Source organism: Copadichromis virginalis, linkage group LG7, assembly GCF_057382275.1.
Source record: "Copadichromis virginalis isolate Kocher_CV1m ecotype Utaka linkage group LG7, C_Virginalis_male_GT1.1, whole genome shotgun sequence".
Taxonomy (NCBI): Eukaryota; Metazoa; Chordata; class Actinopteri; order Cichliformes; family Cichlidae; genus Copadichromis; species Copadichromis virginalis.
Genome location: NC_140624.1, coordinates 38,743,429 through 38,765,367, shown reverse-complemented (window position 1 = coordinate 38,765,367; position 21,939 = coordinate 38,743,429). Strand labels below are relative to the sequence as shown.

Sequence of the window (21,939 nt, the reverse complement as noted above, 5' to 3'; positions counted from 1 at the left end):
CTGTGCTTTGTTGGACAGCCAGAGGTATTTGTCCGAAAGATGAGAAATAACCAACTCCAAAATACAGGTGAGCTAAGGTATGTTATCAAAGCTACCCAGCAGTGATTGAGTGATTCATGGTAAAGGAGCCACAAGCAAATAAGACATACTTTTTAGAAGTTATATATTTCTTTATGGTAAATCCTTTTTTGATTGATCTTAGTAAATGTTCTAATAATCTGAGATAATTGATTTCTAATTTCCATGTGCTATAAGTCATAATTATCAAAATAAAAGAAAAGATATGCAACATTTCAATTTATGTGTAATGAATATATTGCATTGCAATTTCTTATTTTAATTATGCATTTCGACTTTCCACCTTGATTAGATACGTGTGCATTGTGCAGTGAACAGAAAACAGGGAGAAAGCGTGTGAGGGCATACATGCACCAAAGGCCCTCGGGTCCAAGTTGAGATTGGGCTGCTGCATTTAGCCTTTTGGGATATGGGTACCTGCTTAACCTGCAAGCTAAACCAGTAGCCATTTAACTGTAACTTCTATATAAAAAGGTTTAATCATTCAACCCCACTTGTGTCCATATAACAAAACAAGCGTAGTAGGTTAAATATTACCTTTCACCTTTATCTTTTCGTATTGTTTCATCTTACAGCAACATCCAAAAAGGCTACAGAGCAACCCCTCTACCACATCTAGGTTTGTCAGACCACATGTCCATGCTGTTGATCCCTGCATACACTCCCATTAGGAGAAGAGCCCCCCCAGTCACAAAAACTGTGAAAACCTGGCCAGAAGGTGCATCACATCAGCTGCAGGACTGTTTTGAAAACACGGACTGGAGCGTGTTCGAACATCAGGACCTTGAAGAGCACACAACATCAGTGCTCTCATATATTAACTTCTGTGTCAACAGTGTCACTGTGGACAAACGTCTCCGGGTGTATTCCAACCAGAAACCCTGGATGACTAAAGAGGTCCAGGTCCTGCTGAAGCAACGTGACGCCGCTTTTAGATCCGGTGATGGTATGCAGTACAGTGCAGCCAGATCTCAGTTGAAAAGAGGCATCAGAGAGGCCAAGGCAGCGTACAAGAGAAGGATCGAAGACCACTTCACCACCAACAACTCACGACAGGTATGGCAGGGAGTTCAGCACTTAACCAACTACAAACCTGGCAATACCACGTTGACTGAGGGTAACGCGGAGCTTGCAGAGGAGCTGAACCACTTCTTCGCACGCTTTGAGGTGAAGGGACCAGAGGCAGCAGCAGCAAAAACATCGGACAGCAGCAGCCCAAGCCTCATAGTGCAGGAATATGAGGTGAGGCGCACACTGAGGGCAGTGAACCCCAGGAAGGCCACCGGACCAGATGGGGTAACCGCAAAGGTCCTAAAAGAGTGTGCGGACCAGCTGGCTGGGGTCTTCACTAAGATCTTCAACACTTCACTGTCCCAGTCCTGCATCCCGCCGTGCCTAAAGTCAGCCACAATTGTCCCACTGCCAAAGCGTACTAACATTAGCAGCCTCAACGACTACCGACCAGTTGCTCTAACACCTGTTATAATGAAGTGCTTTGAGAAACTGGTCCGACGTCACATCATGTCCTGCCTGCCACCCACACTCGACCCGCTCCAGTTTGCATACAGAGCTAACAGATCAACTGAAGATGCCATTGCTACAACGCTCCACACCACCATCTCTCACCTGGAAGTGCAGGGCCGTTACGCCAGGCTGCTCTTTGTTGACTTTAGCTCTGCTTTCAATACGATACTCCCGGACAGACTAATAGATAAACTGCTGGAAATTGGACTTCCTTCCACCACCTGCCGCTGGATCAGAGACTTCCTCTCAGACCGTGTACAGAGAGTTAGAGTGGGGCCTCATCTTTCCTCAGCCCTCAGCCTCAACACCGGCTCTCCACAAGGCTGTGTACTGAGTCCCCTACTGTACACTCTGTACACACATGACTGTGTTAGTTCCCACCCAGACAACACAGTCATCAAGTTTGCAGATGATACCACTGTGGTGGGGCTCATCTCAGGGGGAGATGAGACTGCATACAGAGCTGAAGTTCAGAGGCTGTCAGATTGGTGTGCAGACAACAACCTGGACCTCAATACCACCAAAACAAAAGAACTGGTAGTTGACTTCAGAAGGAGGAAGTCCGAGCTGCAGCCTGTCAGCATCAACGGGGAGTGCGTGGAAAGGGTCTCCAGTTTCAAGTTTCTGGGTGTGCACATAGACACAGACCTCAAATGGAGCTCTAACACCTCTGCGGTCTTAAAGAAGGCCCAACAGCGTCTCCACTTTCTGAGAATCCTCAGAAAAATGGACCTGAAGAAGGAGCTGCTGACCGTCTTCTACCGCTGCTCCATTGAAAGTGTGCTGACATATTGCATCGGTGTGTGGTTCTCCAGCTGCACCACAGCACACAGAAAGGCACTCCAGAGGGTCATCAACATGGCCCAAAAAATCATTGGACATCCTCTTCCCTCCCTGAAGGACCTGTACAGCACTCGCTGTCTCAAGAGGGCACGCAGCATCCTACGGGACTGCACACACCCAGGACACCGGGTGTTTAAGCTGCTGCCGTCTGGCAGGAGGTTCAGGCTGCTGAGGTCCCGAACAAATAGACTCAAGGACAGCTTTTACAACAGGGCAATAGCCCTGATCAATGTAAATAGCTGACCTGACTGGATACCTCCCTGGACTTTTTAGGGGGAGGTAACAATGTTTAAAACGATAACAATAATATTTATATTTATAACAAGGTGCAATAATAATTAATGTGCAATAATAACAGTGTGCAATACACATACACTTATTCTTCTTTTTTATACTAAGTTAATATACTGTGTTGTGTTGTTTGTTACGTTGTGATGTGTCATATCGTGTCGTGTTGTGTTATCTGTAGTGCCGACGTAGGACAGTTTTTCCAATTTCATTGTACTACTGTACTATGTATGACTGTGCAATGACAATAAAGAGTTATCTATCTTATCTTATCTTATCTTCTGTGTAATACTTTCCTTCCCTCCACTTTTGTTCTTGTAGAGCCTCTCCCAACAGCTTTACCCAGATTTTCTTTTCCCCTTCAACCACTGAAAACACACACACACACACACACACACACACACACAAAATCCTCCCTCTGTTTCTGCGTTTGTGAGTGTGTGAGCATGTATGTGTCCTACCCGGGGCCTTGGTGCAGCTCAAAGATTTGGCTGGTCTGAATGTGTGTATTCATGTTTTATTGGCAGTGAAGTACATTATTCCCCAAACCCGCAGCGTTCCACTCATATCTGATTCTGCCTCTGGCAAGAGGACCCAGACATGTGCACAGGCGCACACAGACATAAAACCACACACATAAATGTGCATTTAAGTACACATACCCACATACATGGACACACGTGCATAGGCACACACACACACACAGGAAGGTTGCAGGTCTCTCCTAACATTGAAATCCGATGGCAGGGTGGACACAGAAATTGCAAGCTGTGTGAAACTTAGTATTTTCCAGACAATAAAAACTGAGTGTGGAATTGCTGCAGGGAAAAGAAGGGGAAAAAAGGAGAACTGAAAAGGAAACATTTTGACAGTTTCAGCTGAAGGTCTATGGGCAAGCTGTTCATTTTGTTGGAGTAATTAAGAAAAAAAGAAAGTGAGAAAGAAAGAATCTCAATGCTGTAGAAATCTGTGCACTAAGGCCAAAAAGGCTCAACAATAAAATTCTTGTTGGAACAAAAGTGAGTAATGAGACTTTCTCTGGTCACGGCTCTTCTAACAATTTCATTTTTCATAGTAAATGCACTGGGTTTAAAAAAAAAAAAAAGAAATTAAAAATATGTTTCCTTCTTCCATTCTGTTGCAGGAGCTTTATATCTCACAAGTACTTGCAGTCAAGATAAGTCAAGAGCACCCAAAATAGCTGACACAGGAATCTGTCCCTGATCCTTAACACAATATGTGTGTAAGTACATGTGTTTGCACATGAATTTGAAAGTGCACTGTCACAGATCTTCTTGTTAAAACAGAAAAGGTCTTTCCGCAAAGTGTTCAAATGCAGTTTGTGTGTGCGCATGTGTCTCACCTTCATCGGTCCAGATCTGAGCACAACTGGGACACAGTGACCACGATAAAAACCAGATGACTGTCAGACACACAGGGCTGAACAAAAGGCCTGGCATCTAGAAAGAAAGAGAGATCGAGTCAGGAATAGAGGTAGCATTATGATTAGGAGTTATTTTAAAGCATTAACATGAGCAGCAGCAGCATTATCATCATCATCACCTCCATTCTGGGTCCATTTTGTACTAGAAAATTGGTATGAAAACAAAAATGTGCCCATAAACAACCTGAATTTTCCATTTCTTTTGTCAGTTTCCTCACAGCAGAAACTACATACCGATGTATAAATGGCTTAGAAACATGTTCCATGCAATTACTTGACAAATCATGCCGTACATGCTTCTTCCTTATTACTGAAAATTCAGTATCAGAAACTATCCAAGTCCAAAAATGCATAGAGCCTGGCCAAGACCACTGTTTGCCTCCATCTCTCAGTGGTGGAACTGTTGAGAGATTTTTTTCTCCTCAAAATTAAAAACAGATTTCCCAAATAAAACAAAAGTGAAAATATGTTGGACAAGACTCTAGGTTTCCATTTGCCAAAAAAAAAAAAAGATCGTCAGCTCCACATGTGTTGGAGAAGTCATCTATCTTCAAGTTTTCTATAAATTCTCCATTTCTTTTCCCAGATGTTCTGAATTTAAGACAATGAAGGTTCAGTGTTTAGGCTCCAATCACTGTGATGATTGGAGCTAAAGTCTAATTATCTGCTGGCATTCTTAAACTAAGATATGAGGCATGATGATGTCTGCATCTGCACTGTTGGCATGCTACATTTCCTAATTAGCACTACATGCAAAGTACAGCTTGATTGCAATTTAGCATTGTGTATAAAATTAAATCTATAAAATTTTTGGAACACTATTAAGTGTATTCAAGAGGCAAAGCATGGTGCAGCCGTGCCACCCGTCATAGCTAATTGACATTGCTTTAAACTGACGGCTGCCAACCACGAATGTCTCATTTTGTAAAATGCCAGTTGCCTCGACTCCTATCTCCTCGCATCTCTTCCTCCTGTGTCTGAGGTAGGAGGGACTGACGCACACAGAGAGGAGGCGAGGGGAAAAAAATCAAATATGTAGAAACTGCGAAATGAGATAAGGGGATGATACTCTCTAAAAACTTCCTGTTGTAACTTTCAGAAACCAGATCATTTCAGCAAACCCTCTCATTATATTTCACACAATGATTGGTCAGATGTGTGAATGTGAGAAAGTGCACCGAGCTTTAAATGCTTTTATCCTTTGTTACATAACCACATAACTTGCAACAATTTTACTTTAAACAACAAGACGCAAAACTATGGATGTCTTCCTGTGTAGTGTGATTAAAAAACAGACAAGGCAAGCAAGGACTTCAAAAAAAAAGAAAAAAGAAAAAGAAAGTTCCAACTCCACACAAGCTCAGGGACAGTCACATGAACCCTTCCTGACTGCTTCTTTATCCATATGAGACACACATCAGTAAATAACATATAAAAATGTTTAATCAGGCATGTTTAAAAAAAATTAAAAATAAATCCAGAAAAATTGGTTTGACCCACAGCAAAGAATAAGAAGCACAATGATTTTATAATGTTATAAAGTTACTCATAATTCAACTTCACTCTTTTGAACTGCTCAATGTCATGTTTGTATAAATGAAAATGTAGGGTTGATTGTGGGTTAATCCTGCCTGGTGAAGTCATCACAATGAGGTAAGAACAAACTTCTTTTATTTGTACAGAAACTGCACTTCTTTCAATGTCAGAGAGAAACATGGTTCATGAAAGAAAATATCAGGAGCGAGTTAGAAGGCCACAGAGACCTTCAGTGAGCTTATCTAACAGTCTTTTCGTGGTATGAAATCCGACAATAACAAGAAACACAAAGAAGGGAGTAGGCGGAGAAATCAAGTACTAGATTAATTAACCTCCAAATCCAGGGGACTATTTCTTTTTTTCTTCTTTTTAGTCTAATGTACACTCGAGATTTTTCCATGAGTACGTATACTAACATCACCACCTTATAGTCAAGTTTCTTTAATATTTACAGTTTTATGGCATGGTCATTATAGAATAGCATAACAGTGAGAAACATTTCAAAGAGAGTGGTTAGAAGTTCTTTGACTTTTAAGCTTATATACAATGTTGTGCAAAATGCACCCTATTTTCTCGATGTTTTTCTAGGGCTCTTCTTTGGATCTTGGCTGCATTTTGCTTCAATCTTTGCCAAGGTCATCCCACACTGCTTCAACAATGCTGAGATCCAGGTTTTGGAAAGGCCAATCCATGGATGATAGTGCTCCACTGTGTTTTTCTATCCAGGTATGCTTTTATTGCATTAGCAGTGTGTTTGGGATTGTTGTCATACTGAAGAAAATGAAGCCGCTGCCAATCAGATGGTTTCCAGATGGTGGATCAAAATCTCATGGTACTTTTCTGAGTTCATAATTATATCAATTTTGATACAATCCCCAAAACCACTGGTTGAAATGCAGCCCCAACCCATGACAGAGCCTCCAACTGTGAGAGTCTACACATGACTGTAGACACTCACTGTTGTTCCTCTCCCCTTACCTCTTCTGTGTATATCAACAACAATTAGAATCAGGTATTTGACATTTGGATTAATCAGTCCTTAACACTTGTTACCACTGATTTTCAATCCAGTTCTTGTGTAATTTGGAATACGTCAGTCTTTTCTCACTGGTGCCCTTTCTTAAGAAGCTTCAGTGAACAGCAGATGAATCAGCTAAAGGTGCATCTCTCAGGTGCTGTGTCAGGTTTTGCTGGATTTCCCCCCCAATTTCCTTAGCTGTAAATAGGATTTTGGCTCTTTTTTTGGTGCAACTTCTTTCGCCTTGCACTTGTCCAGTTTTTTAAGGATACAGTTCACACTATAACAAGATGTCCCAAGTTTTAAGCTAATAGCTTTTTGAGAATCATCTTGTTGGCACAAAAATACTATTTGCCTGTCAAACTGTCTTATCTCACATTTTTGACAGGTTCAACTAAATGGAAACAAACTGTACTTTAATGACAGGCTGCTCCTATCAAAGGGTCTGGGGAGCTATTAGTCAATAGCACTTTAAAAAAAATATTGTAAAACTCGGTAAAAAAAAAAAAGAAAGAAAAAAAAAAGAAAAAGAAAAGAAAAAGTTCTTCACAAAGTAAAGAACAATTCACCCTAAAAATGAGCTGTGATTCAAGACTTCTGCACAATATCGTATATCCTTTCCAAAGACAACCTTAAAAAAGCAATCTGAGTCTAGGAATCATTGTTTCGTTTCAGGGGGAAAAAAAGTTTGTTCCAAAAAGCTTCAGACATACTTTTTGGTTCCTATAATAATACCTACGGCAAGATTTTAGCAATACATGACACAAAAGACATGAGATAAACTCTTATTTGATATCAATGTCTTTTTTTCTTAGTTAATGGCTTTTTTTTTTTCACTGTGCGCCAAAATTTAGACAACAGACATTTTCACTGCTACCTTCTCAATCATTGTCGTAATTCTCAACATAGCATGTGTGTGGATTAGACAAACATGAAAAAAGAATAGGTTGAAAAATATCATTTGTTGAGACTACAAATCAATTTAATAATGAATCCTATTTTACTTTTGTAAATAGTGGAAAAAATAATTCATAGTTCCCTATGTTACCATTTACAGCAGATTTTGAGGAATCACAATACTTCCATCATAATTTTGTGTTATACTAGCAATACAAATATGTCGATGTCTATTCAAAAGCACTTTAAACCATTCACCTCTGGTTCTTGGCATCTCAGCAAAAGAGATCATATGTTTGTTTAAACCATAAAATAAATAATCAGCTTTCATCTGGACATGAAGGTGTTGTGTTTGGCTGATGTAAGTGCTGTGAGTTTGCCAATGTCTAAGCAATGGTTACGATGTGTTTAGTAAATTTTAGACACTGATTTAGAGTGTTGTGAATAAAATAATACAGTTAATGGTAGGACTTAATGTAAGCCAAATAGGATGACGGCTGCATAATGATCTCAGAGCAAAACAAAAGCATAGTGATACACAGGGCAAAACACAATGGTAGGGTGTAGTGGTGTCGAAACACTCACACCTATTGTTTGCCATGTAAACCCACACCATTGGACTAAAGATACTTAATTATGCCGTTAAGCAGCATCAGTGCAGATCAGCTATCTCAAAGAGATAATGTTCATCATATTCACTCACTGGATTCACAAATTCAAGCTGCTGTACCAAGTATTGTACAATGTACTTTGTAATGCCTCCATTTTAAAGACCATTTGCTATCTATTTGAAGTTATGTGACACAATTTTAAAATATTTTTAAGTAACGAAACTTATGCAAAACTATAAAGCTGACTACTTTGTCACAAAAGACAAGTAAACCCTAAAAAAAATAAATTTATTTTAGCTCTACATAATTTCAGATAATCAGAAACCATTTATTTAGATTTAGAAGTCCTACTTTTATATGTTCAGCCATATCTTCTTATTAGTACTGGCACAAGCTCAGTTCCAGGTTAAAACAGTTTAAACCCATGATTACAAACTCATTTATCAGAAATTTACAGCTGATTTAAATCATCTTATATATTTTTTTTTCATAACATCTTTTAACAATCAAAATTTTTAAGGAAAATATCAGACTGATCCATTGGTACTGCTTCCTTTCTAGTAGGTGTAGCATGTGTGTTTGCCAAAAAACTAAGGCACCATCAGTGTCATGCAAAATTGAATCGCCTAAAGATGTTTTTGAAAACCAGATAGGGGAGCAAAGACTCCACTTTCCACTGGTGTTCTGGCACAGCAGTGTTACATTCAGTGCCGTAATGTCACACATCACACACTCAGCAACTTTAAACCTCAGACTGCGATCTCCATTTTTACACAGACTTAGCTACATTACTTAGGTGGAGCTACCCAACACTCGGGTATTATAACACTAATTCATATAATAATAGTATTATGAAACTTTACACTATATTATGATTTGCCTATTGCACTACAGTATGTGCTGAAGAGTCCAATGATGGAGGTCCCACATTCAAAAGTGTAGTGACAATTCAACCTTTGCACAGCAGTGATTTATGCAGGAATGGTCTTAAAATATGTATTTTCTATGTTTTACCAATCTTTACTATTATTTAATGAGATACTAACAGCAGAAGGTGGTTGTGATGCATGTATTAGCTGTCTGCCTACCACCACTAAAGAACAAAACTAGAAGAACACATTACCAACTACCAGGTGGAGGACTAGCACAACATGTGTAGCATGCTCAAGTCGAATGTTACTGTAAGACAAAACACACAAACCCAAAGTCCACTATAGACATCCAAGGATTTTTTCCTTATTTCAAAAAACAAACATAAATAAGGTCTAGTGCAAACTCTGGGCAGCTATTTGAGAATGGATACTGGTGTCTAAAGCTATCACTTTATGAGATCAACAAAGTCAACAATGTTAGGTACACTATGTCTGGAAACAGTTTTAATTTCTCATGGGCGACATTGTCATATTTACTGTTGTCTAATGTGAAAAAAGGTAAATATTTGTTGACAGGCATGAATGGGTAAAGGGAATATTTATTCAGATCCTTGGATAAAACAAATTCTAACCTGATATCTCACACGAGGTATTCATATTGATGACTGTCCACCATCTCTAGCCTGCTAGCTTTTTCAGACCTGAATAAATTGTTTTTTTTTTAACTACTTTACTCCTCAGTGAGTGCTTGGCTATACTCTCTACACAGTAAAACATCCATATTCTGAACACCTTTGTTTGTTTGAGTAAATATTTCATCGCCCATTCCTCATCATACCATAGGCTAAATCATTTTGTTCAAGTTTTGTTTTGTTCAAGTTTTTAAATAATTTTTTTAACAAAACGTATAAACAAGAAAAAATTTATACAGTGAGTCATTTGAAAAGTGGAGGTTAAGGAGAAGTACAGCATGCATATCTGTATAAAATCCAGGTTAAATCACCCATAAATCGGCTCAAGAGTTGGGAGTTCGCCTTGTAATCGGAAGGTTGCCGGTTCGAGCCGCAGCTTGGACAGTCTCGGTCGTTGTGTCCTCGGGCAAGACACTTCACCTGTTGCCTACTGGTGGTGGTCAGAGGGCCCGGTGGCGCCAGTGTTCGGCAGCCTCGCCTTTGTCAGTGCGCCCCAGGGTGGCTGTGGCTACAATGTAGCTGCCATCACCAGTGTGTGAATGTGTGCGTGAATGACTGAATGTGTAAAACGCTTTGGGGTCCTTAGGGACTAGTAAAGCACTATACAAATACATTTACAATTTAAACGTGCTTTAACCTCCTAGGACCTGGCGTACACATATGTGGACATCACATTTTGGGTTATTTGGACCAAAATACTCAATTTTGCTCTACAAGTGCCTGATATCCACTTACGAGGACATTATACTGCTACTGTTCTATCAAAATTTGAAACAAATATCCTCATATGTGGCTCTGATTTTTCATAAAAACAAAAATAAGCCCCAGTATGCATCGGGCCCCAATATGCCCAAATATCAAAGAGAAATTAAAAATGCATGCCGTGGAAGAGTTCGGGTCTTAAAACTCTATAAAGGAACATAGAAGCACTCTATTCCCAATGATGCATATCATGTGGCAATGTAGTGTTATCTATACAACACTCTAAGCTAGTTGCTTACTGTTTAAGACCTTGACACGTGCTTGTTTTCCTTACTCCGCTTAGCAATGGGACCTTGGCCACATTTTCCACACTGTAAAAAGGCCAAATTTGAGTTGAGTGAGCAAATGTTTAAGAAAACTGAGCCGTGCCAAAATAGTTTATTAACAGCGCAATCAACAGAAAATCTGTGACTGAGCTTAAAAGCTCATCTAACCTAAACTACCAAGTTTATGAATACATAATGCGATTTCCTAAAAATCAAACAGGGAAAAATGTGGGATAGTGGATTAGTATCATTTAAAAGCAGGGCATGCAGCTCTAAGGCTGGGAAGTACTTTGCATTATGTGGCATTCTTCAAAAAGTGGCTAGTCCTTCCAAGAACTGGACCAACCCATCCAAGAAATTAAAATAACAACCCACTGTAACTATAGTCTTGCTGAAATGGGCATCCACCAAAGGAAATGCTGCCTGTTTCTACAGTAGAACTGCGGTCACAAAGACATTGAGTAAAGTTGGGCTCGTTTTTAATCAACTTTGCACTAATAATTGCAAGAATAGCAGAAAAGTAATGCAAAAAGTGACACAAAAGTAAACAAATTAAGTAATGCACAGCTATATAAAATGAGTGTTGAGTATTTCAATATATTGTCCATACAGCTGTAATGTCACTGCCCTTCAAGCAATTGTTTAAATATGTATCCAGACCAGCTTAATCCTCTACTGGAATAATACAACCGTTTTTAAATTCACTTAAGTGCTATCAATTTAACTAACTGAGTAGATGTAAACAGTGCCTCAGATATGGGAAACTTAAAAGGTCTTTACAACTGCTTGCCTTGTCTTTTTTGTTGCTTTTTTCCCCAGGTTTTTCCTGTTTTATAGTGCCTTCCTCGGGTGCTAGAATGCTCAAGGATTACTATACATAAATATGTCATTGTTTAAAATATCTTACCATATTCCACGTCCTTCTTTTATCCATAGCCACCAGAGCAGATAATGCTGAACTCACTTCCACATAATTTTTTCCATTCACACCTCTTATCTCTGCCTACCCCTCTCAAAACTTTAGAGGTCTCATTTTCTCCCTCCCTGCTTGTGTTTTCCTGATCAGGCATTTTCCATCTCTGTTGCCAGACAGTACAAGGTCCAGTAAATATATTTACGCAAACATTTCTAATTCCTCTTCCCTAATACTTGGAGACAATGCTTCTCCCTGAGACCAAAAAGCTAATCTGTCCTCTCATTAATAAGCAACACATTCCTGCTCATTCTCTGTGTTGACATCCAGGACCAGGATTTCAACTACACGAGTAAATAAACAATATTTATGGATGGTTATGAATGATATCCTGGGTTTAAAACATTTGTTCATTGAAGAATATTTTCACCACAACTGTAGTTAACAAGTCACTCATTTGTGGACATTTTTTCCACAAGTTAGCTGTGGTTAATAAGTCACTCTATTATGGAAGGCTGCATCATACCCTCGAAACAGTTAACTGTCAGAGTTTGAATCCCTAGTTTAAAGTGTGAATCTGAAATTGGTTAACTGTTCCTGAAGATCTTCAAGATGTTGGAGACCAGTCTGTAGCAGCAAGTGCTATTTACTTTTCTGTTTTCTGCTGGTGGGCTTAGCAACAGTGCCAGATATGCCAGCAGAACCAACAAACTGATTCAGAAGGTCAGTGTTGAGAAACTGGAGGTGTCTTGAGTCAGTGAGGGACAGAATGTCACTGAAAAATAATAGAAAATAGGGCTGCTCGATTATGGCAAAAATGATAATCACGATTATTTTCACTGAAATTGAGATCACGATTATTTGACGATATTTATTTAACCCTTTAAGACCTACTATAGAACCAAGTCCACCAGAGCTTATATTATTTTTTTTACATGCTGTAGTGCCATTTGTGGGAGCATTTCAAGTTGCTATACATCAATACAACTGTTATAGCCCATATTTTAATAATATGTATGCATTAAGTGCATAGTAATTACATAAATTGCAAAAAAGTGCAATAAACTACAAAAAAAAATTGAAAATCGCTTTTGTTTTGTTTACATATATTTCTACTTGGAGAAATTTAAGAGGTTTATCCCTCAAAACTACCACAAAGTTGCAAAAAATAGTTTCCCACCACAGGAAATTTATTTTGAGTGTCTTCATAGTTTTATTTTGGAGATACAGCAATTTTTATATACTGCAGGAAAAACAAAAAACAATCCTATGATGCAAATTTGCAAAGAAAACAGCATGTGCATCATTTCACTGTGGGAAGTGTTACGAACAGCTGATAGGAACGGCAAAGCGTGTTTCTGGAATATTATGTATTTGTTCCTGCAAGCGCTTTTTATGCAATTTTTGCAAAGCTATATGTGGAACGAAACCGTGACCGAGGACAAGCTGATGGCATCAGATGTAAGTACAACTCCTCCGGTTTCATATGCAAAACAAATTATTGCGCTAGCTTACACGGTTCAGGTTCTACAGGGATTTAAAAATAGTTACGCAAAACGGAGCGTGCTGCTCTGACCGGCTTTAAAGGGTTAACAATGACTTTAAAAAAATAATATAAAATAGTGTGCAACACCACTGAAGTTTTTTTTTTAAACTCTCTTTTCAACCAACGGCAGTCACTCTCCAAATAACTTCTGCTTAGCTTTCCGAGCTTCCCTCGGGTCCTCTTAATCAGCGGTCTCCAACCTTTTTTGCGCCACGGACCGGTTTATGCCCGACAATATTTTCACGGACCGGCCTTTAAGGTGTCGCGGATAAATGAGGGAGGGGCTAATAATCGGCTCAGTCATTTTTAATGATCGTTGAAAGCCCAGATCGTAATCGTGATTAAAATTCGATTAATTGAGCAGCCCTAATAGAAAATAATAGTTCATCTCTGTTAGATGAAGCTTCTCAACTGAGTTTAGAATTTCATCCTAGTACCTTAAGCTAATGTCTTAGGCTACTGTATTACTAGGGATTATTCGGGACCAAAGCTCTTTCCTTAGCCAAAGAAAAGTGAAAACTGATTTACAACTGTATGTTGTTATTTTGTTTTGGATATTTCTTCCCTTTTTAGAGAACGTTCCCAGCTGTTTAATCTTATAGTAAATGAGTGATTTGAATGTACACTGCTGTGACAACAGATAAATAATAAACAAACAAAAAAACATAAGAAACCCTACCTTGCACCTACAACTGCTATAATAAATACAGTATAATAATACAAATAAGTGAAACTTTGAGTCCCTCACCCCTTCTTCTATGCCAAAGTGAAATTCTCTCTTTGGTTATTTTTCAAATCTAAATTATTAGCTTAAAAACTATTTGAACCATCTTCTGAAATTTCATGAAAAACCATGAACTGTGATGATAAACTTTTCAAGGTGAAGCTAAAAGGTACCAATGACAGTTCATTATTGCCACTGAAAGCACAGCTGACCTCGTTCTTCAACCAATCTCTGTGATACTAGACCTCCACAGCTGAAGGAACCTGACTGATAAAATCTGTACAAGCCCGGGATTACCACAAAGCACTTACTGAGCAGGTTGAAGTTGTCTTCCAAATACATAAGTGGAGAACTACGCTTTTATTTAGTGTATACGTTATGAGTTAGAGTGAACTATGATGTGCTACGGTGCTTATTTAGTCTAGTGGTTACTGGAACACAAGTCTAAATACAAAATTACCACCACGCCTTGAAAAAACCGAAGGACCACTAAGAGATTCTCCAGTTTCTATTCTTTCTTTTCATAAGGGGTGTGTGTGTGTGTGTGTGTGTGTGTGTGTGTGTGTGTGTGTGTGTGTGTGTGTGTCTGTTCTCTGACTCACCACCACCAGTCACCTTTCTACTGTAACTCTTCGAGCAAGACCTAGAATAGACAGGGGAATGTAGCCATGGATTCTGTCACTAGGATGCACCCGTGAAGAAAGTATTCCCACATGCCCAAAGATGTAAAACAACAGCTGCCTTAAGTCTATCAATGAGACATTTACTCTTGAAAATGAAACTGCTCCTATTTTTGTAGACTTCTATGCCTTTTAGTGCATTCCAGAGTATTAAGAATAACTGATACAAGGGAACTTGTAGAAATGTCTTCCAACCCATCCAACAGAGATGACTTTCACCTTTGAACTGGTTAAGTTATCCTGACAAAAAGGCAAGCAATAACTGCAACTCCAGTAGCTCTAAAATAAGGAAAGTCAAACACAGATGTGTCATTTTACTTTAAAAAATGTGATTATAAAAAGAACTTCATAGTAAAATGAGGCGTGCACACACTGACAGTGAATAATCCAATCCAAAAGGAATCTCTATTAGCCAGTCCTCTCGTTGGCAGCACAATCCCACATGGTGAGTCACTCAGACTCTGGCATGCCACGGCACATTCAAACAGCTTTACAAGAGAAGAAACGAGACAGAGAATGAGAGAGAAAATAGAGCAGAAGAAACAGAGAGAAAGGACAAAGAGCAAACGACTGGAGGCTAAAATGTAGACAAAAATTAACAAATGGAAATAAATGGTAATGTTAAGTGTAAAAAAGAAATGCACAAAAACTATTAGACACACTCTCATACAGACTCACTGTTTTACTGTCCAGTGACAAAAACAATATTACAGGATGTCCTGTTCATAAAGACGAGTCACTGGAGTCGACGTCATCAATCAAACATTAACCTACATGATGTTTAATTTAGAATATTGCCTGCATTGTTAGGTCATCAGCTTGTACATGAGTACGTGTGTGTGTGTGTGTGTGTGTGTGTGTGTGTGTGTGTGTGTGTGTGTGTGTGTGTGTGTCACTTCATTCAAGAAAACAATGATGATCAACTGAGGGATTACCTAACCTAAGCATGTATATTGTGTGTCTGTGTGAGACAGAGTTAAAAAAGTACACAGTGTGCGCTAAACCAACAACATGGCTTATTGCAAGATGATGGGCAAGGACTACAATGACACTGGTGTTTACCCAGGTCACTATGGCAATCACCGCACACCCACTCTGTCTGACCTTTCCAGTGACAAAAACACTGCCGACTGGCATGTGTGTGTTTGTATTTCCACATGTCAAGAGCTTCATTATGCGTCAGGCTTCCTGTAAGTTTGTGGACATATATCTTTCAGCTTATTTGTATGCCTATCCAAGTAAGTGGAAAATACTCACTGATATGGATGTGATTGCGCACCCATGTCAGTGTGAAATAGAGATGCATGCAGTCTAAGTGTATCCCAGTCGATTTATCCGTTTGTGAAAGTGTGGGAAACTGAGTTGGTGGTACAAGTGTGAGCAGAAGATACTGATATCCACAAGTGCACCCGAAACAGAAAAGGTGTGTTGCAGGACTGTGTTTTTGTTGCTTTTTTCTTCATTTATTTTGGTTTTTCTGAAAGGCAGCTCCTTTCAGAGGCTTAAATATTTGATACATTTTAATGTTAGTTTTAAATTTTACCAGCCTGTTTTGTAAGGAGCCAATCATTCCATGAATTATTACTATTATTAAATATACAGTGCTCAATAATTGCATTATAAGTGCTCAAATAAGCTTTTTAACCGAATGCATATTATTTAATACTAAAATAAATAATATGTTCTCATCTATGAAGGTTTCAATTTACTGTTTTATTAAAAAAACCAGAAAAAATAGTAAAGCACTTGCATTTATTTTTAATTTTATTAGAGTTAGTGGTTGACTGTCATGCTTGAGTAATTGAGCAGTGTGCTGGCTCAAATTTGGGAATAAAACCTGAATTCAGTTTATTTATGGTTTCAAACAACTTTTTGACAAATTGCTAAAATATTTGTGTTTTCTTTTTTTTATAGGAGTGGTCTAATAAATTTGTGAAGCACTCTATGTGTGGGTTTTTTTTTATCCCCCCAATCTTTTAATTTTTTTTAATTTATACATTTATATTTTTAAATTGTACTTAAGGTCATTTCTAAGATACATAAAACCAGGGTAAAAACTAACATGGGTGCTATTAATGACAATAAGGATACAGTCGCAATAAGGAAAACAGATGTGCAATCAAGATTCTTGCCTTTCAAACGGTCACATCCAAGACAGGAACCAAGTGTGAAACCACTTGAAGAGCGTTGCCAACTTCACACCAACTTTGGTAGGTCAAGACAACAATACAACAGGGTTAAAAGCGCAATAAGAGAGTCAGATCTTGAATGAATTGAGTCAAGTTGGCACTTACAGCCAATCTGTTTGTGATAATACTGGGGCTTACCGTGATAAATCTCAAATCTGTTGGCATCTACAGCTGACATGTAGTGCTATATTGGAGCTGGGGATGGACTTGTGAGCCACAGACAATGAAGACTCCACACATCAGGAACAACGGGTCAAACCTTCACCAATTATTTTCACAGTGACTGCAGTCAATGAGTCGGACAGAAGCAGGTTGCCTCCTGTATAACTTTAAATGTTATCTGATTTGCCGTTATCCCAACACCAATTTCTTCATATTCTTCATATCATATTTCTTGATGTCTTAGCAGACTCTTGGACATATTCAACTATTAAACTATGGAGACAAACCATTCTATAAAAGTTGGTCAGATAATACCTGGCCCATTATGATTTTTACCCCTTTGCCTATTCTGTTTTTACTTTTTTTTTTTTTTTTTGGTCCCAGCTTGCCAGGTACATGCTATGTCTCACCTTACAGCTATGACTAATCCAAAAGAGATTCTAGCAACTACTAATAAGAGTTTAAAATGAAATAGGAGAAAACTACAAAGATATTTTTAAAAATGCATAGGAGGGAGAAACACTAATGTTATAGGTACCCAGAGAGGGGAAACGCATTCAGTCACATATCAAAACCAAAACCATGTAATGCAGACGTGTCTTGAGTGCACAAGATAAGAAAACAAGTGAAGTGGACAGAGGAGGTGTCATGATCCTGAGAAAATAGGAAAAGTGATAAGCATGGGAAATTATTCCTCTACAAGGAGGAAAAAATAGGACAATAATAGGGCAAGTATATTTTTATTAAAACTTCAATCATTGTGGAGCTGGAAATTAATTAACACTATTCTTCTGTGTTTTGACATCTTTTTAATAATAGTGCTCTGACATACTGAGACCAGGAGAGGAGCTCTGAATATAGAGTTGGACTTTAAAATAGCTCAATCCATACATACATGAAAAATAGACCTATAAAATGTGTTACGGTCAGGACGTAAAGTAGAGCGTTATTGTACTAATTACAAAACAGTTACAATGTCATTACTTGCATTATAATAATAATGGATTGGATTTATATAGCGCTTTTTCAAGGCACCCAAAGCGCTTTACAATACCACTATTCATTCACTCTCACATTCATACACTGGTGGAGGCAGCTACAGTTGTAGCCACAGCTGCCCTGGGGCAGACTGACAGAAGCAAGGCTGCCATATCGCGCCATCGGCCCCTCTGGCCAACACCAGTAGGCAAGTAGGGTAAAGTGTCTTGCCCAAGGACACAACGACCAGGACAGAGAGCCCAGGAATCGAACCGGCGACCTTCCGGTTACAGATGCGATTCCCAACCCCCTGAGCCACGGTCGCCCTTACAATGGCTCTGCGGCCTGGAGGGGTCTACAGCCTTTACGGAGCAGAAATATGGATTTTACATGTATTTTTATTGCTAACGCTTCAGTTCTTAGCAAGCATCTGCACAGAAAGCATGCTAACGTAATAATAGTGAGGAACCCAAAGTGATCTTAAAGCTTAGTGTTTGCTGACCCCAGCCCAGCAGCCAGAGCTGAACTTTGACAGGCAATAAAATCAGTGATTAGCCGTCAGCCTTGTAGTAGACTCCGTTTGTGCCAGTAAATGTGTCTAGAATCATTGTGGCAATTTTAAGTCTCTTTGTTTTGAAGGCTTTTCACATACTAAAAGAAAGACAGTATGTGGCCTCATTAGGATAAGAATCTGTGTCAGTGTATGGAACTGGTAATTATGTGAAAATGTGTTTCTGGTCATTTATTCAAATTCAAAGCCTTTATTGTCACTTCATTTGAAAACACAACGAAATCTGAGTTGCATCACCAGAGTGCTTAACAAACACACACAGATGCACGTGTTCCCACATGTATCTGTGTGTGTGTGTGTGTGTGTGTGTGTGTGTGTGTGTGTGTGTGTGTGTGTGTGTGTGTGTGTGTGTGTTACTGGAGTAATCCAAAAGTAACAAATTACTTTCTCCATCAAGTAATTAAATCACATAGAAAATTACTTTTAAGAAAAGTAAACCGTTATGTGTAACACATACTTTTTTGAGTACCGTAACTAGTTATAGCTGACAATGAAAACAGAGCATGGGACCCAACAGAAACTAAACCTTGGTAATACTACCCAGCAGTCAAACTGCTTAGGCCTACTTCCAATTTTTGCCCAAGCCTAAACACACAAGAAATAATGACTGCCATCTGTGTACAGAGATAGCACCTAGCCAATCCACAGACCAAGGCCTGAGATGGTGTGCATTTTATGCATTTGTGTGCAAAATAAAGCAAGAAGAGTTCATTAGGAGGAAAGAGTGGGAGTAATTTTTTAAGTCATTTTGGGTTATTGCCGAAAAGAGAATTTTCCATCAACTTGTTAGTACTTTCAAATGTAAGATATTATTCTGTGTCCATGACTTTGGCAGAAGTATCAAAAACTTGTACTGTTCTCTCTCTCTGTGTGTGTGTGTGTGTGTGTGTGTGTGTGTGTGTGTGTGTGTGTGTGTGTGTGTGTGTGTGTGTGTGTGTACACATGCATGCGTGTGCGTGTGTGTGGCAGCACCAGTATCTTGGCTTAGTTCTACGACGCTGGAATTTCCTTCAGCACTGCCGCCAGGGCTAGATGGCTACCATATGCCAGCTATTCACACACATGCAAACACACACACAGTTGAATGAAGACCGCAATCCTGCTTGCATACAAGTTTGTAATACTAAAGCCAACCTCACATACAAACAAACACATACTGAAAGGCATAATGGGGTGAAGTCAGAGCTAAACACACACACACACACACACACACATACACAGACACACATAACCACACACATCACTCGGTTTTGTGTACTAGTACATTTTTGTTTGTGATTGTACTTCTGCATGTGGGTGATAAAAGTCACAGTGAAAATTCAAAGACTGTAAAGAAATCGTAAAGTAAAACATCATGCACCTTTAGCTGCTCCTTACTTTGTGATTTAGTTGCGATTTAACAGTAAACAAGTGGTTGTGAAGTGGGTTAACGATGACAGAAAAGCAATGCTAATGCCATAATGTCAAACTGGTTTATAAACACTTCTCCCAGTATGTCATAAAAAAGTTTTCGACATGCAAGAAAAAGAAAAGACTGGTATTCTGGTATCGGCCCAGCAACAGCACTCTCACTCCAGCGTGTTTTGGGTCTGAAGTTAAAGGATAAAAACAGTGCCATTTCTTACATAAACAACCAGTTGATCCCCAGGAAATGAATCAACAGTAAATCTGTTAACTGATTATTGTTTTTAGACTAGGGCTGGTTCCAGCTTCTCAAGCACCGCAATATGCTGATATTTGTGTTTTGTTTTACAGCAGTATACAGTCACACAAAAAATGAACCTAGAGTAGAAACAAAGTAAAATAATAATAATAATTTTCAGTTTAGAGAAATTCTAAGTGACCTATTTTCTTTTAAAGGTGGAAATAAAAATTACAATTACTTCAGATGGTTGTTTTTGTTTGTGTCTGGGTTCTTTAATCCAAAATCTGAAGTTGTATCCAAGCCTAATCTTTTATATGGAGGCTGTAGTAAATCATCTTTCCAATCAAATCGAACCAGTGTTTATGTGGCTCAAACGCTGCATCAGCTGCAGGGGGGAAAAAAGCAATCCAGTTAGATACTGATGGATGACCAATAACAGTTTTGCTGATAATGGACCTTTTAAGCCATGTCTAGTAACAAAGCATCAGCTAAATTTTTCTGCTAGTTCTTCTTTCTGGAGAAAATGTGTGCACATTTGGCATCGTTATACATCTGGTACTGCTTCTTTTTGAAAAGTTTATAACAAAGTAAGAAACCATGAATCTAAACTGTACACTGTGGCACCTGCTTAGCCCCATCCATAGATAATCATCAGCCTCTTGCACACAACGTGGTGTTCGATCCTTAAGAGGAATTAGTAAAAAATATACAAGCAGTCAGAGTCAGAGTAAACACCATGTGATGATGCTAACCACAGCCAGCATTCGGTCTCTTGGTTAATGCAAGACCATAGTGATCCAAAACAAGAGAGATCTGATGAAACTCTTGTGGTTCAAAACCAGTCCCACTGCTAACTGCTGAGGATCTTTAGCTAAACCTTCTAGGCAAACAGCAAACTGCTAGCTTGTAACATACTGTCAAAGAATCCATGATCATTTATTTACATGTAACATCTGTCACAATGGTCTGGTCCATACACAACCAGGTTTATATGCAAATACAACCATCTATACAAATATTTTTATAGCCCTTTACCAACTCATCAGTCCTACTGAAATATTATTTATGGGACTAAATTAAAAAAGCAAACCAATGATTGCCAAGCTTCAACCATTAATAATCTTGATGATTTCAAAGAACATGGTAAGAATCAAAAGCCTATTCTTTTACAGGACACAAAACATGGCTTGATCTCCCAGACTGATGTCATTCCTGTGACTTAAAGATTTTTCCAACTAAATATCCAGCCTCTCTTTTGCTGGTAACCAACTTATATAAGCCAAGACATTTTGTTCTAGCTTAGCAGCTCTCAGTAGAATCAAGTGACCACAAACATAGTAGCCAAGCAGATGTTGTCCTGTGGAACCTCCCTGCCAGCACCAGTCAGAACAAACCTTCTTATAGGGGTGTAACTTTATTCAGTTTGAAGTAGTACAAAGAGGAATGAAAACTCCCAGTCATCATTTCATGTACATTTGCTTATCTAAGAGATTAGAAAAATGCAACCAGACATGCATGTGTGCATTTTATTTACTCCTCAACTGTGGTCAGACTCGTCGCCTAGCACAATAAGCCTTTCAATCATAAAATGTGGTTTCAAGAATTTTATCATTTTTACTGTATTGTGGAAGCCCCATTGCACCACTCATATACAGTTCAATCAAGTAACGACATGAAAAAAACAAAACATATTTGGATGC

General features: G+C 38.8%; 1 protein-coding gene across 4 annotated transcripts in view; it reads right to left on the bottom strand.

Moving 5' to 3' along the window:
- il11ra (interleukin 11 receptor subunit alpha) overlaps positions 1-21,939 on the bottom strand; it is a 56,498-nt gene that overhangs the window by 14,703 nt on the left and 19,856 nt on the right. For all 4 annotated transcript variants that reach the window (XR_014921384.1, XM_085463323.1, XM_085463322.1 and 1 more), the window contains exon 2: positions 4,097-4,193. Coding sequence is in view for 3 of the 4 variants with exons in the window: in XM_085463323.1 (XP_085319449.1) it covers positions 4,097-4,193 (97 nt within the window). In the remaining variant the exon portion in view is untranslated. The remainder of the gene's footprint in view (positions 1-4,096; positions 4,194-21,939) is intronic.